The 18,048-nt window shown below is 42.2% G+C and overlaps 1 protein-coding gene across 1 annotated transcript; it reads right to left on the reverse strand.

Moving 5' to 3' along the window:
- Positions 1 to 348: 348 nt before the first annotated feature.
- On the reverse strand, positions 349 to 17,537 carry LOC124291551 (high-affinity choline transporter 1-like). The gene is made up of 6 exons (XM_046728567.1): positions 17,429 to 17,537; positions 17,069 to 17,217; positions 16,707 to 16,853; positions 15,236 to 15,365; positions 1,082 to 1,299; positions 349 to 909 (listed from the first exon to the last, which is right to left on the reverse strand). Exons 1-6 carry the CDS (start codon positions 17,535 to 17,537, stop codon positions 349 to 351), a joined length of 1,314 nt encoding a protein of 437 aa, XP_046584523.1.
- Between the last annotated feature and the right edge of the window lie 511 nt (positions 17,538 to 18,048).

Here is an 18,048-nt window from a genome sequence, read left to right on the forward strand (position 1 = left end):
TATTATTAGATACTATACGTGATTTCAGTTTGTGCGGTAGAATACCGATTTATTCTAAGAATGAACTCAGTAAAATATTTACGGGAATGACTGAATGTGCTTTTTAGTAAAATACCAGTAGTTGAAAATACGACTTTGTTACTGCCACCAGAAACACGGGTCAAATGAGTTGGGGAAGAGGGCCTGGGGATTCGACAGAGCAGTCAGAGTATTTGGTGATATAAAACTGATCATTGATAACTGATGGTACATATATAATGTAGTACTGAATATTATACACTCGGTTAATAAACTAACTCCAGGTAATCTCAAGGTTGCAGGATTACCCTGAAAACGACTGGAAATATGTTACATTTCTTCAGACAAAACTGGAGGTCGTGGTCTGTTGTCAAAGCGATAGTTTTGCTCATTCTGCCGGTCAGATTCGGCTAGCATTTCAACAGCCTCTGTCTCGTTAGCCGTATCTGAAGACTGGAGGTGTCCAAAGCAATCAAAAATGTCATATTTCCTTGATATCCATCCCCTAGTAAACAAGAGTTTGGTTCCTACTGACACCGATATTATGAGGAAGAATCCGATTACAGCAATCAGCGTGCGGAAGGGAAATAGCTGGCCATCCGTTTTGTTGTACAGGGGGTAGCGTATGACGGCAGGGAAGTTGATGAGCTTAGCGCCACTACACGCCCGCAGGATGAACGCCACCACAAACCCCACAAACGATCCATATGCGTTACAGCTGCTGATGTAGAGAACGCAGATGAACTGCGGGAAGAGAATGACGTACATCAAATCAGAGCAGAGGATGAAAAGTCCATATACACTCTTTACAACGATGGCGATGACAGCAGCAAGAGCACCCGTAACAACGATGGCCACTCTCATGACCCACACCATCTCCCGATCCGAGGCCTGCAACAGATGTAAAGCAGAAAGTAAAGATACATTCAGACAGACATTAATGTGATATACTGAGATTCCTTGTCAAATGAGTGTAACAGTAGTGAGATCTGTTTAAATCTGACACCAAGATGCATGTTACTGACACAACATCACTTCTGCATCGGTTGCAGACGTTGCTTACGTTTTGTCTCACGATGCTCTTGTAGATGTTCTTGGTGAAGACTGAAGCCGTGCAGAGCGTGCTGGAGTCTGTGGATGACATGACGGCTGCTGAGACCGCGCCCAGTCCTAGGATGGACACAGTCATGGGGCAGAGATACTGCAAGGCCATGGGCAGGATAAAGTGCATCTGTTCCACGGTAAGCGGGATCTCACCCATATAACCAGTCTGATTCCAATCTGGGAATTAAAGTGTACATGTGACAATTATTAATAAATACAAAAATATAAAACTTCACCTTTTGTGGTCTCTGTATGTAAACTGTTTAACGTTAAAAAGTAACGTGAATTGAAGATTCATGTCACTCGCGGCATGTCCGCTATATCGTGATTACAACAAGTTACACACAAGTTCTAATTCAATATAGAATGTATAGAACCGGAAGACAATTGACAGTAAAATGATTGGCTATCACATGTTTATATTTAAAAGAAGCATGTCTCCCTAGTATTGCTGGTGATCTATAGCCTGTTTTGTATTGTAATGTCCTAAATAGTATATACTTTTACGTCACATGCTAGTTTTAAATCTCTCACTGTGATATTCTAATTCTTTTACTGTCCTTCGCAGACAGATTTGAGATATAACAGTATATATTATTTAAATAGGACCCGTTTAAGTGACGATATGACTGAAATACAATGTATTGCCAAAGTGACTATAAATTTTAACTCACTAACTAAAAGAAGCATGTAAACATGAAATGATATCACAAAACCTAAGAACGCATTATGTGGACCATGTGGACGTACATCTAGCACTTGCATGGTTCCCCAGCAGGATATACTCCCCCTCTCTAGATACTGGTGATTGTATGGTTCCCCAGCAGGATATACACCTTCCCTCTAGATACTGGTGATTGTATGGTTCCCCAGCAGGATATACTCCCCTCTCTAGATACTGGTGATTGTATGGTTCCCCAGCAGGATATACACCTTCTCTCTAGATACTGGTGATTGTATATACACCTTCTCTGGTGATTGTATGGTTCCCAGCAGGATATACACCTAGATACTGGTGATTGTATGGTTCCCCAGCAGGATATACACCCTCTCTCTAGATACTGGTGATTGTATGGTTCCCCAGCAGGATATACACCCTCTCTAGATACTGGTGATTGTATGGTTCCCCAGCAGGATATACACCTTCTCTCTAGATACTGGTGATTGTATGGTTCCCCAGCAGGATATACACCCTCTAGATACTGGTGATTGTATGGTTCCCCAGCAGGATATACACCTTCTCTCTAGATACTGGTGATTGTATGGTTCCCCAGCAGGATATACACCCTCTCTCTAGATACTGGTGATTGTATGGTTCCCCAGCAGGATATCCTCTCTAGATACTGGTGATTGTATGGTTCCCCAGCAGGATATACTCCCCTCTCTAGATACTGGTGATTGTATGGTTCCCCAGCAGGATATACACCTTCTCTCTAGGTGATTGTATGGTTCCCCAGCAGGATATACACCTTCTCTCTAGATACTGGTGATTGTATGGTTCCCCAGCAGGATATACACCTTCTCTCTAGATACTGGTGATTGGGTTCCCCCAGCAGGATATACAGGTGATTGTATGGTTCCCAACAGGATATACCCTTCTCTCTAGATACTGGTGATTGTATGGTTCCCCAGCAGGATATACACCCTCTCTCTCTAGATACTGGTGATTGTATGGTTCCCCAGCAGGATATACACCTTCTCTAGATACTGGTGATTGTATGGTTCCCCAGCAGGATATACACCTTCTCTCTAGATACTGGTGATTGTATGGTTATACCCCTCTCTAGCAGGATATACACCCCCTCTCTAGATACTGGTGATTGTATGGTTCCCCAGCAGGATATACACCCCTCTCTAGATACTGGTGATTGTATGGTTCCCCAGCAGGATACTGGTGATTGTATGGTTGTATGGTTCCCAGGGATATACACCTCTCTCTAGATACTGGTGATTGTATGGTTCCCCAGCAGGATATACACCCTCTCTCTAGATACTGGTGATTGTATGGTTCCCCAGCAGGATATACACCCTCTCTCTAGATACTGGTGATTGTATGGTTCCCCAGCAGGATATACACCCTCTCTCTAGATACTGGTGATTGTATGGTTCCCCAGCAGGATATACACCCTCTCTCTAGATACTGGTGATTGTATGGTTCCCCAGCAGGATATACACCCTCTCTCTAGATACTGGTGATTGTATGGTTCCCCCAGCAGGATATACACCCTCTCTCTAGATACTGGTGATTGTATGGTTCCCACCCTCTCTCTAGCAGGATATACATTGTATGGTTCCCAGCAGGATATACACTCTAGATACTGGTGATTGTATGGTTCCCCAGCAGGATATACACCCTCTCTCTAGATACTGGTGATTGTATGGTTCCCAGCAGGATATACACCCTAGATACTCTAGATACTGGTGATTGTATTGTATGGTTCCCCAGCAGGATATACACCCTCTCTCTCTAGATACTGGTGATTGTATGGTTCCCCAGCAGGATATACACCCTCTCTCTCCCCAGCAGGATATACACCCTCTCTAGATACTGGTGATTGTATGGTTCCCCAGCAGGATATACACCCTCTCTCTAGATACTGGTGATTGTATGGTTCCCCAGCAGGATATACACCCTCTCTCTAGATACTGGTGATTGTATGGTTCCCCAGCAGGATATACACCCTCTCTCTAGATACTGGTGATTGTATGGTTCCCCAGCAGGATATACACCCTCTCTCTAGATACTGGTGATTGTATGGTTCCCCAGCAGGATATACACCCTCTCTCTAGATACTGGTGATTGTATGGTTCCCCAGCAGGATATACAGGATATACACCCTCTCTCTAGATACTGGTGATTGTATGGTTCCCCAGCAGGATATACACCCTCTCTAGATACTGGTGATTGTATGGTTCCCCAGGATATACACCCTCTCTCTAGATACTGGTGATTGTATGGTTCCCCAGCAGGATATACACCTCTCTCTAGATACTGGTGATTGTATGGTTCCCCAGCAGGATATTGTATGGTTCCCAGCAGGATATACCCTCTCTAGATACTGGTGATTGTATGGTTCTTGGATATACACCCTCTCTCTAGATACTGGTGATTGTATGGTTCCCCAGCAGGATATACACCCTCTCTCTAGATACTGGTGATTGTATGGTTCCCCAGCAGGATATACACCCTCTCTCTAGATACTGGTGATTGTATGGTTCCCCAGCAGGATATACACCCCCTCTCTAGATACTGGTGATTGTATGGTTCCCCAGCAGGATATACACCCTCTCTCTAGATACTGGTGATTGTATGGTTCCCCAGCAGGATATACACCCTCTCTCTAGATACTGGTGATTGTATGGTTCCCCAGCAGGATATACACCCTCTCTCTAGATACTGGTGATTGTATGGTTCCCCAGCAGGATATACACCCTCTCTCTCTAGATACTGGTGATTGTATGGTTCCCCAGCAGGATATACACCCTCTCTCTAGATACTGGTGATTGTATGGTTCCCCAGCAGGATATACACCCTCTCTCTAGATACTGGTGATTGTATGGTTCCCCAGCAGGATATACACCCTCTCTCTAGATACTGGTGATTGTATGGTTCCCCAGCAGGATATACTCCCCCTCTCTAGATACTGGTGATTGTATGGTTCCCCAGCAGGATATACACCCTCTCTCTAGATACTGGTGATTGTATGGTTCCCCAGCAGGATATACTCCCCCTCTCTAGATACTGGTGATTGTATGGTTCCCCAGCAGGATATACACCTTCTCTCTAGATACTGGTGATTGTATGGTTCCCCAGCAGGATATACTCCCAGGATATACTCTCTCTAGATACTGGTGATTGTATGGTTCCCCAGCAGGATATACACCTTCTCTCTAGATACTGTTGATTGTATGGTTCCCCAGCAGGATATACACCCTCTCTCTATATACTGGTGATTGTATGGTTCCCCAGCAGGATATACACCCTCTCTCTAGATACTTGTGATTGTATGGTTCCCCAGCAGGATATACACCTTCTCTCTAGATACTGGTGATTGTATGGTTCCCCAGCAGGATATACACCCTCTCTCTAGATACTGGTGATTGTATGGTTCCCTAGCAGGATATACACACTCTCTCTAGATACTGGTGATTGTATGGTTCCCCAGCAGGATATACACCCTCTCTCTAGATACTTGTGATTGTATGGTTCCCCAGCAGGATATACACCCTCTCTCTAGATACTGGTGATTGTATGGTTCCCTAGCAGGATATACACACTCTCTCTAGATACTGGTGATTGTATGGTTCCCCAGCAGGATATACACCCTCTCTCTAGATACTTGTGATTGTATGGTTCCCCAGCAGGATATACACCCTCTCTCTAGATACTGGTGATTGTATGGTTCCCCAGCAGGATATACACCTTCTCTCTAGATACTGGTGATTGTATGGTTCCCCAGCAGGATATACTCCCCCTCTCTAGATACTGGTGATTGTATGGTTCCCCAGCAGGATATACACCCTCTCTGTAGATACTGGTGATTGCATGGTTCCCCAGCAGGATATACACCCTCTCTCTAGATACTGGTGATTGTATGGTTCCCCAGCAGGATATACACCCTCTCTCTAGATACTGGTGATTGTATGGTTCCCTAGCAGGATATACACACTCTCTCTAGATACTGGTGATTGTATGGTTCCCCAGCAGGATATACACCCTCTCTCTAGATACTTGTGATTGTATGGTTCCCCAGCAGGATATACACCCTATCTCTAGATACTGGTGATTGTATGGTTCCCCAGCAGGATATACACCCTCTCTCTAGATACTGGTGATTGTATGGTTCCCCAGCAGGATATACACCCTCTCTAGATACTGGTGATTGCATGGTTCCCCAGCAGGATATACACCCTCTCTCTAGATACTGGTGATTGTATGGTTCCCCAGCAGGATATACACCCTCTCTAGATACTGGTGATTGTTTGGTTCCCCAGCAGGATATACACCCCCTCTCTAGATACTGGTGATTGTATGGTTCCCCAGCAGGATATACACCCTCTCTCTAGATACTTGTGATTGTATGGTTCCCCAGCAGGATATACACCCTCTCTCTAGATGCTGGTGATTGTATGGTTCCCCAGCAGGATATACACCCTCCTCTAGATACTGGTGATTGTATGGTTCCCCAGCAGGATATACACCCTCTCTCTAGATACTGGTGATTGCATGGTTCCCCAGCAGGATATACACCCTCTCTCTAGATACTGGTGATTGTATGGTTCCCCAGCAGGATATACACCCTCTCTCTAGATACTGGTGATTGTATGGTTCCCCAGCAGGATATACACCCCCTCTCTAGATACTGGTGATTGTATGGTTCCCCAGCAGGATATACACCCTCTCTCTAGATACTTGTGATTGTATGGTTCCCCAGCAGGATATACACCCTCTCTCTAGATGCTGGTGATTGTATGGTTCCCCAGCAGGATATACACCCTCCCTCTAGATACTGGTGATTGTATGGTTCCCCAGCAGGATATACACCCTCTCTCTAGATACTGGTGATTGTATGGTTCCCCAGCAGGATATACACCCTCTCTCTAGATACTGGTGATTGTATGGTTCCCCAGCAGGATATACACCCTCTCTAGATACTGGTGATTGTATGGTTCCCCAGCAGGATATACACCCTCTCTCTAGATACTGGTGATTGTATGGTTCCCCAGCAGGATATACACCCTCTCTAGATACTGGTGATTGTATGGTTCCCCAGCAGGATATACACCCTCTCTCTAGATACTGGTGATTGTATGGTTCCCCAGCAGGATATACACCCTCTCTAGATACTGGTGATTGTATGGTTCCCCAGCAGGATATACACCGTCTCTAGATACTGGTGATTGTATGCAGTATGAGAAACACATCAAAATACGAAAATATACCACAGCTAAGAACAGTGTTGGAAAAATATTTTTGGAATGACATGGCAAAAGAAGAATGATTTATACCATTTCCATTTCACGGTCCCAGTTTATGAAAAAGGTACTAAGAAAAAGCAACAACATGTACATAAATATTAATCAATGCTATATGTAAAATAAAAAAATAATGGGAACTAAAGCAAAAATCATATCTGCTAGAAACTGAATTATCTCTGGAAGTTGCAAATCAACACAGTAAAGCAAGACATTATTGGCTGTGATTCTCTCATTACAACTGATACAGAATGCATGTTTTCACCTTTACCTTCAATAAATAGTCACATGCATTGTCTTGAATGGCATATACGACATTGTTGCAAAATGACCTGTTCTGGTCTGCATAGAAAACTAAAGCAAGCGAAACCGATAGTTGGTGCAATTTCATGTGACTCATCCACACCAACTTTGATATTCCATTCCGTTTGTATCAGATCTCGCACATAGCATCACATTACAGTCTTGTAATCGCTATCTGGGATATCAGCAGTGGTGTCTAAGATTTGTTGAGTGCTGCTTTTGCAGCAGTGGCCATTGTGTCCCTAGTGATTACAACGTAGCTGAGTAACCAAACTGATGTGTATTGGTGAGAGGGCGATAATTATAGTCCAATGGCTTTTTCCCGCTCCGCTGCTGATAATCCTTGCATTTTGATGTATGCCCTTAACAGGTTTACCACTGTGTTTTATACTGTTGGCGTATAACATCGGCGAGCGATTCGCTAAAATCTTGATGTTCATGATGTTCCACGCACAACACGTGGAGGATACCTGCTGTGGTGTATTGACCACGCGAGCACAAAGTGGGTGACTTGTAAGTCACAATCATTTTATTTTATAGCATATTATTATACTTATAGTATTTACGCCGTTGTTTGGAAACTAATCTCCAACACCAGGTGTGTACTTTCATGTACGTGGGTGTATGTATACTCTAGTTATGTTAACGTTCTATGTGACTTGACAGTAAGTATGGAGCAGTTAACTGGTAGTCGTGGTGATATAGTTCTATATCCAATGGCGCTGGCAACTGCGTCACCGTCCTTGGATGAATGTGTAAATATAGATTCGTATGCATTGTAAAAGCTTCGTAACTGATTATACTCTTATTGATACATTAGTTGGTTTGTCCCAGATTTTTAGATTATTTAATGTTATGGCCATCTGTGACTTTTTTAACTGCCATGTTAGAGAAGACAAACGCTAAGTGGGGGGCAAAATTTTAAAGATAAATGTTAGCAGCAGAAATATCAGATTGTTCTTATATTTCATGTCGCGAAAAAGGATGATTTTTAATGTAGAATTTTGTACAAAGACAATTACGATCACAGTGGCAGAATTGGATTTGGAAGAGTGTAGTGTAGAAAAGATAAGTTCATGTGATGTTGTGTAAAGAACGGCTCATCAGCCTCAGATACAAACTAGGATTTCGAACCAAGTCAAAACTTCAAACCATGGCGATAGATTCAAGTTTAAGTTACATTTTTTGCCCCCACAAGAAATGTTGGGTCCAGAAGGGATAAGTGCTCTCTGTAGTTTGAATAGGGTTTAGATGCCCTTCTCATAGTAAATATCAAACATCTTTTAACATAATTGATGATATATAAGTAGAAGTTGATGAACTAGGTACTCAGACAATAACATGTTCATTTGTAAAATCAAAACAAAGTGGATTGAACAAGGGAAAAACGAATTAAACAATTCTAAATTTAGAATTTCGAAACCTGTTGAATGAATTGTAAAAATGATGGATCAAATGGTACACATATAGAATTAGAAACAATAAGATATACCAAAAAGAACGGATGGCATTTCTGCTAATTTATAAGGTAAAATAATTGAAGATGAAACTTTAGAGGCCTTACGAAAGATGAGCCAGAGCCAGAATTTAGTGGAATGGCTTCAAAATATTTATACTCACTTATGTATTCACATGAAAAACGAATCGGTATCTGTAACTCAGAAACCATGACTTATTACCTACAACACCAGAGAAATAAACAAACAATGTTGGGTTTTTTAAAAAACCCGTGGAGATCTATTTCATTATTAAACACTGCTTATAAACTTGCATCAAATGAAATAGCAAACAGACTGAAAAAAAGGAACTACCCCTCATAATTAGTGAATATAAAATGGTTTTGTACCAGGGCCTACCATGAACACACAGAAACTTACCAAGTACCTGGACTCTTAGTTCTAATAGATTTTGAAAAGGCTTCCGATTAAGTAGATCTAAGTTGTATGTTAAATGTATTAAACTGTAACTTTGATTCATGTTTACAAAAGTGGATAAGAACCTTTTTTCAAAGGTATGGAGTCAAGTATTCTAATAAACGGATGTTCAGGTTGAGGTTGTAGACAAGGTGATCCTGTCACTATACAGTTCCAATCTGTGCGTAGACAGTTTGGCCATACTTATTAGAAACAATAGAAATATTAAAGGCCTAACGATAGGAAATACAGAGTTTATCCTCGCACAGTTTGCAGCTTATACTACCATATCTTGTTATACGGCACAGAGAGCAGCCTGCATCCAATGCTGAACACCCTGTTATTGTTTGCAAGATATTCGGGTTCGGATGTAGATGCTGAGAAGTTGTCTTTGTTTGTTGTATAACGCCGCACTCAGCAATATTGTGTCGGCGGTCTGTAAATAATCGAGTCCGGACCAGACAATCCAGTGATCAGCAGCATAAGCATCAATTTAAGTGTTTGGGATATGATGACATGGATCAACCAAGTCTGAACACGTGATTCCGTTAGTTTCCGCTAAAGATAAGCATGGGTTACTGAGGACAAATTCTAACCCAGATCTTTACTGGTTAAATGCTGATAAGACAAAATTGATACGGATAGGTTCTAAAAGAAGAACTAGACACAGATTGGAATCAGAATAATTTTAAATTGTTGGGCATTCAATTGCATTTTCTTGGGTTAGAAGACTGATGTTGACTGTAAATGGAACTATTAGTAGATAACGGTAATCACTATCACCACAGAATATGGTTTAACAGATCCTGATTACTTTATCAATTGTACCTTGTGTTAGAAATCACTTTTGGAAAGATGTAATCAAGGCATGGGAAACACATCTGAAAAGAGTTATTTCAAATTAGCTGAATCTCACGAATCAAGTCATTCAATGTGGTTCAATTTTCTTTTTAAATTGGAAATAAACCAGTTTTTAAAAAAACATAGTACCTATTAATAATAATAATAATAATAATAATAATAATAATAATAATAATAATAACACTGTCGCCAGGCTCCCCATTGTTCTCGGTGCCCTTGGTTTGGTACCTCCTGATCTCTTGGCGCAGATCAGGAGAGTGCCCGGGTTTTCCACCGGGAGTACAGCCCTTCTGACACTCTGGGTAACGCAGAAGGCTGCAGTGTTGAGGAGCCTTCATATTCTCCGGAAAGTTCTTGGTTCTTGGTGGGTTCGACTAGGCAGCGTTTCCTGGAAGAAGTCCCATTCGCTGTCTGGGCTGCGTGTAGACGGGGCAAGGGCCCTGGGCTGTTGACGAGCCTTACCAGCCTGACTGTGCCAGGATCACCCGAACCCTCTCTGCTGCATACAATCTTTAATCTGTAAAACATAATAATAACGTGGGCCCTGATCTGATGATGAGCCTTACCAGCCTGACTGTGCCAGGATCACCCGAACCCTCTCTGCTGCATACTATCTTTAATCTGTAAAACATAATAAGACACTTGTATTTCGAGTTACTCCATGCTTGATGCATCACAATCACATAGAAAGAGTTAAGAGCTGTTGAAAGAGGTAGGTCTTGAGATGACTTCTGAAAGATTGGTTCTGGAAGGGTGTTCCACGCTGATGACGCTGCATGTGAGAAGGAACGCTAGCCATATCTAACAGTCTTGATGTTGGGGATGCGACATAGAAGCTTGGAATCCGAGCGTAGGGATCGAGGAGGAGAGTAGATGGGCAGCAGGTCTTGTAGATAGCCTGGAGCATCGCCGGACAGACACTGGTGATCTAAGCAGAGGACCTTGACAGTAATCCTGTGATGCACTGGAAGCCAGTGTAGATCCCTCAAGACCGGGGCAATATGGTCGTGCTTACTGGCGAGTGACACAATCCTGGCGGTCGTATTCTGTACGCACTGGAGTTATTTAGCTGCACAGCACGGTCTCCAACAAGGAGCCTGTTGCAAAAGTCGATCCTTGTCGTGACTAGGGACAGTACAGGAATGATGGTTGATTCTTTGGTAAAATATTTCCGGATGTTGCAGATGTTCCTCAACTGTAGAAAACACATCTTGGTTATTTGACTGATCTGACTATCCATGGAGAGGTCCGAGTCCAAGATTACACCTAAGTCTTTGACGCTCTCTGACACTGGTACCTCAGTATCTCCAATAACCAAGATAGTGAGTCCGGACTCTAAACGCCTTTAATTTTGGTCCAACCACAACACACTCCGTTTGTTTTCAGCATTCAACTTGAGCTTGTTGGTCGACATCTATTTCTGTATGTCATGGCAGCAGTTTGTCATACCTTGAGCTGCCCGCCGTGCTTCAGATTGATTAGGCTTGAAGAGTGACGCCAGTTGAGTTTCATCTGCATATACATGTAGATGCCTTTTGATCTCATGTACACGACTGAATGAGCCAAGTGCCTTTGTGTACAGTGTGAATAGAACAGGACCAAAAACCGACCCCCGTGGCACACCGCTTGACAGATTCACTGGAGCTGAGTAGACGCTATTCGCTATATACCGATTGATACTGATTTGACAGATAGGATTCGAACCAGGACCATACACTACCATTGAGAAAGAAGTCATCCTTGAGTCGCCTGAGTAGCATCTGGTGGTATATGGTGTCAAAGGCCGCACTCAAATCTAACAGCACCAAGAGGACAACATTACCACAGTCAATACCACACCTAAGATCAATAGGGCTGTCTTCGTACTGTGTTCAGGACGGTATGCCGATTAGAAAGGCTGTACAAATCGTGATGCTCAAGATGTTCTGCCAATCGTTTGTCGACACCTCTCTCAATCACCTTGGAGATCAACGACAGGTTTGAGACTGGCCTGTAGTTCTGTAACCCATCCTTGTCTAGAGTGGATTTCTTCAGTAATGGTTTCACTATTGCCTTCTTGAGTGTTGGTTGGACTATTCCTGTCCTCAATGGTGGGATAATTTCTCTGATGTTTGTCATATGTCCTTGAAACAGGGTGATCAAAGGCTGATACATCTTCCTGCAACAGGGCAGCTCCAGCACTAATGTCACTAGCATGTATTTGTAATTTGAAATTGTTTTTCAATATCTGGTGCCTGAAGAACATTAGAATTCGTGAGATTGGCCTTTCTCCAAAGCACCCTGACAAATGCTGTCTCAAAAAATTTCACTCTTTTACAAAGCAAATTAGTGAGAGGTCCCGCCACAAGTGCGAAAATTCTACAAAACATACTATGGTAACCAGCCATTCCCAGAACTGTCATAAGTTGGCTTTTGTTTGGGGGAACTTGTAATTTTGAAATGGATTGCACCTTCGGCTGTATCTGACCTTGACATGACCTAAACATTGTACATGTGCTTGAGCAATTTCGCTGAAACCACAGTCAGCTTGACTTCAGTAAGTCTTTTGGAGAAAGCACGTTCAGGTGTTCCACCCATTGCATGGAATGGATGTTGGTATTATCGCTGTAGGCGTCCAGATTGCCAAATGTCATTCATCACGTACTGGAAGGTGGTTGAAGTGGTCTTCAGGTCAAATAGCAGGACTTTTTTTATAACGTCCATCTTGAGTCACAAAAGCTGAAACCCGCTTGGCCCACTTTGTCAATGGAATCCTTTCATTACGTCAAAGTTGCTGACGTACGTAGTGAACAGAAGTAAGCTGCTGACCTTTCAGCTTGTTTTCATTGGGTCAGCTCGTCCGAAATGCCTGTTTCAAAGGTCGAGCGTCACCGACATCATCCTGACACACTAAATCTGTACGGCCAAATAACTCTGAAGTTTGACCTTTTTGCTAAGGTGGCAAATAACATAGCCTAAGTTAGCTAACATTTCAGACTTGCGTAGATTAAGGCAAGCAATATCACCAAACTTTACAAACATATATCATCAGTCTCACAATCTGATACAGTATCTACAGGAGCAACAGTGGAGACACACTGAGAAAAGATATGGTCATTTCTTTCATCACACTTTCTATTGACACAACAAAGCTGTGTCTGCTTACGGGGGCCTGTTATTAGAACAACATGGTCAGTATCGCTAACTTTCTTATCAATAACATATGGCCATAGTACCTAGCACGTAGTGGTTGACCAGGGAAATCCAGAAACACCAACACTTTATCGCCAGGTCTAAGGACTTTCTTAATGTAGTTTCATCTTGTCCTGGGATTATTCCAGCTCGCTAGCTTTAAGTGCTTTTAAAGGTCTACGAACAGTATGGCCAAAGACAAGATGAATCAAACACTTTCTTCTGCCAAATCATTCCCAATAAACAAGTCCGTACCTTGGGGAGAGTTTCCACATACCCCACCTTAAAGGTCACATGCAACGTAAAACACAACTTAAAACGCAGATTCTGATATATTTCGGTATGGACTTACAGATACAAATCATCAAAAATGCAAATTCAACTTATAAAGTTAAAAAATAACGCGATGAAACCCCGCGAAATCGGAGTTCAAACGACCCAGCGCTTTTGGTGAAAAGTGGTTTCAACAGCTGTGCTGCGCTGCGCTGCGCTGGGATGCGCTCATAGCACATGCGCAGTGAATAGGTTCACGGGATGTCCGGATTATAAGGTCGTGAGCAGGAGTAGTCTAATCAAAACAAATAGTAAATAATCTACTCATTACATAAAAAAACTTTTTAAAAAATCGCATTTCTATGTTTTATGGCCAGGTTTAGGCTGCATGACGTAAACTAAGTCTGCCCCTGTTTGATGAGGTCGAAAAATGATTCACAATTCATCTGGCTAACTGGTTACACCTGTTATATGTTCTTTGCGCTTATTCGGTGTATTTTTGTAACGTACAATGTGATTGATATAACATCAAGTCCGTACCGACCGCCAAACGTTTCTAGCGGCTGAGCCTCGTTTTCTGATTTCAACGATTTCCAGATTTTCGTTTGTCAGATCGACAGACCACTCTGCAAGACGTGTTTCCAAGGATTAGAAGGACATTAGTGTTGCTATATACAAGTGATTAGATGTATCAGATAATACTGATTAATATTTATATATTCAGGACTGGTTATTGTACTAAGTTATGCAATAGGACGGATCCCAGTCAGCAGGAAAAGTGACTGTTGTGTAATCAATGTTTTGGTTTGAATAGCTAGATTTCCTTATATACCCCTGAGGCTGATGATAAGGTACATGTACTTGTATCCCTTTCTCAGATCCTTCTAAAATATTATGTGGGAAGGAACATGGTGAAAGTCTCCAGAACTCCGTATAAAATATATCGCAAGTAACAGGATATGGGACAGAAAGGTGAAATGTTGAACACGATACTACCCTAGAATTTGGCTTTTTCTTCAGATTAAATAGGGAAACCATCTAAAGTAATTCCAGGAGCCTTTTCGATAAATATTTACAGTTCAAAGATGGTAGGGTCATGGATTTGTAGATTCAATTTTGAGTGAGTTAGTGAGTTTAGTTTTCCCCCGCTTTTAGCAATATCTCAGGAATATCACGACAGGACACACCAGAAATGGGCTTGACACATTGTTCCAATCTACAATCGAACCTGGGTCTCCGGCGTGATGAGCGAAAGCTTTAACCACTAAGCTATCCACACCGCACCGTTCCAGGAATGAAGGATGGTAAAATAGATGTAATCTGATTTTACAACAGTTCTTTCAATTCAAATTCAAGTTTTATTAAACAAACTGCAGACTTACTTTTGTTTCTCAGTATATTGGCACATGGAGTACTCATCACTCCGTGACATGAGCATGAAATTACATATTGCTGCTATTGCTGTGATATTATCGGGTTGGGTGTCAGTATCAATATTCCCAAGGTGAAAATGAAATATGATTCCTTGACATGTGTGCAAGGTGGTATAAAGAGACAATTAAAATGCTTTGTAAGATCATGTTTGCAATAAAGATGATTTGAAGAAGAAAGCGTACCTGCCGCAGATCCCGCGAACCCAATGACAGCAGGTGGTATACTGAGAAGAAGACACATGACTCCAGCTACGACTGACGACGCCACAGCTTGTCTTGTTGTACGGCAGGCCAACGTACGCTGATACATCTCCTATACAACAGACATGAAATCAGAACAAATCGCTTGACACTTTATAATTAGTCCTGTTGTCTTCATGTTCCGGAACAAGTTGAATTTCGAAGATCTATCCGAAACCGAATTCTCTCTGAAAGAGTTCGTATCCGAGTTCTGCTTTCTAACACAGTCTTGGCACAAATACCCTAGTTGATGCCTTGTTACGTTATAACGGTACATATAAGTGTAACGTTCTTGGTCATACATGATAAGAGGGAAACTTGAGATTCTGTTGCAGCATGATTTCAAACTGACACGCGAAAGGTAACTCGTACTCGTAGCTCGTACTGAAGGTAATTATCAAATCAGTAAAAGACTAAACAAGATAAATGAAGTATTGGTACATTTCAGTAGCCAAATACGTGGCATCAGCGAGAAGTAACATGACCAACTTATGTTGGTGCCTGGATGTACATACTTTACATGAAGATATTAATAAGACGCTTGGTATAACTGCCCTTCAAATTCAACTAGTGAAAGATGGGTTGCCAAACTAAAACGAGTCAAAAGAAGCACAGAGGGCGACCACTGATGTGACCAGCACCAGCGATGCCCGCCTGGCATGGTTACCAAGTAGAAGACGTCACGGATGTCCCACGTATTACAGTTTAACTGACAGTATAGGGATCTGTAACTGCAGTCATTCTGAAAATGATACACTCCAAAAGACAAATTTTCCACAGTTTTGGAATCTAGATTGCTCAAACCCCCCCGAAAGCTGACTATATATGTCCAAGGATCTTTTGGCCGATTTACTAATTATCCCATGACAAATGAGTCCATTACTACGAGTCAGAACTTAGGTCAAGACAGATGTACATGTTAGGTGGCAGAAACTAAAATGTGTGATTTCTGCAGAACGTTTTGCTGTGTGGGTCCACCAACTTTACTCTAAATGAACACTATATTACCCATGACCCAATACCAAATCAGGTCTCCGAAAGGTACATTGCAAGGGGGAGGATTAAACCTATCCTAACATTTCACAAATGAAGGGTTTCTGAATGTACAGTAATATGTCGGACAGGAAGTGCTTTGCGAACACCTGGAATCAGTTTGTGTTGACGGTCGAGACTAATTATCTAATCTCTGACGTTGACAAGAAGTACCGGGCGTGAAGGAGCTTCGGATGATACATAAAAACCCATTTGACCATCTTTCTGTTCAAGCCTCACTTTGGCAACATTATGTCTGTCAACAATAATATTTTCTAGGTCTCATTAAGAAATCTTACCTGAATCCACGTTGGTGTGTTTTGTTGGCATGTAATGAAGTGCAACTGTGTGAGCTTGATGCCCAAGACTGAACAAGTCCTACCTGCCATGTTGTGCCCCCGAGGATTAGAAGGCCATAACGGTCCAGGAAGTACCCTGTCTGTTGCAGAGTAACTTCCCCTAGCCATGTTTCCTGGATCCTTTGTAATTCCACAGCTTGGTTGGTCATGATGAACGGGGCTGCCACAACCTGGAAAGACATCCGCCATTTAACACTGACATTATTCATTTTGAAAATACAGACTTGCATTGGTTTTACACTTTCTCATTTAACGTTTGTATCTATGATGGATGGAATGAAGACATTATTTGGAAACACATGAAGGCTTCATCCAGCATCATTGCGAACACAGATTTATGCTTCATAACGTATTTATGTGTACCTCAATGGTCTTGTTGTCTTACCAAGCCAACACTTAAGCATATGAGCTGCACAATGTCTGTGTAGGCAACAGACCAGAGGCCGCCAACTAAGGTGTAAGAGACACTGATGACGGCGGATATGACAACAGACAAGGTTTCGTCAAGGTCAAGGATGATAGCCATAGTAGAACCTGAAATATATATGAAATATATATGTATATATATATTCTGCTCCCTGTAACATGTACCTCGAATCTGCCACCTTGGGTACTGACGCTGGTTGTTTATTGCTCAGTCCGCCAGTGAATGACATACCTATATTATAAACACATTTGAAACATATTCGTCATAGAAAGAATATTAGAAATTCAATTAAATAGCAAAGCAGTGACAAATTCTTACCAAGGGCCGACAGAATGGCGGCTGTCCAGAAGAGATCTCCCAGGAACTGTGGTATACACATGAGGGCGCCCATCACTCTGCCGTAGCGGTCTTGGAAAGGGTCCAACATTGTGATGCAATTGTCTCGACGTAAGCGGGGACAAAATAAAATGCCACCTGTAAACAGATAGTGAAACATTGCTCTGACATTTCTGTTATCGGTATTTGAAATGAAACAGGCAAGTTTTGTGTTGTCGGTATTTGAAATGAAACAGGCAAGTTTTGTGAACAGATTGATGATCCGATAAGTGACTGAAGCTTACCAATGATGAGGGAGAGGGAGTAGCCAATTGGCGCTTGCATCCAGGCAAATCCTTTCTTGGCAACGATCTCTGCAGTCCCGTTGATGAAACCTCCGCCAATCCATGTTGCTGAAACAAGGATCAAACAATGTACTTCACAGTGTAGTATCCTAACCTTAACCCAAACCTCCGCCAGTCCATGTTGCTGAAACAAGGATCAAACAATGTACTTCACAGTGTAGTATCCTAACCCTAACCCAAACCTCCGCCAGTCAATGTTGCTGAAACGCAAGGAACAACAAGTGAATGCATGAAATACGGTTTACCCGTGTGATCTGC

Source organism: Haliotis rubra, unplaced genomic scaffold (genome assembly GCF_003918875.1).
Source record: "Haliotis rubra isolate DU_JTF1 unplaced genomic scaffold, ASM391887v1 Scf496, whole genome shotgun sequence".
In the NCBI taxonomy this organism is placed as follows: Eukaryota; Metazoa; Mollusca; class Gastropoda; order Lepetellida; family Haliotidae; genus Haliotis; species Haliotis rubra.

What these genes read in the sequence shown, in the direction of transcription:
- LOC124291551 (XM_046728567.1), bottom strand. Translation starts at nt 17,537, where the DNA reads ATGTTGGACCCTTTCCAAGACCGCTACGGCAGAGTGATGGGCGCCCTC. An exon ending in CGCCATTCTGTCGGCCCTTG is followed by an intron (nt 17,218 to 17,428) that starts GTAAGAATTTGT and finishes TATATATTTCAG; the next exon opens with GTTCTACTATGGCTATCATC. An exon ending in TATGCTTAAGTGTTGGCTTG is followed by an intron (nt 16,854 to 17,068) that starts GTAAGACAACAA and finishes ATGTCTTTCCAG; the next exon opens with GTTGTGGCAGCCCCGTTCAT.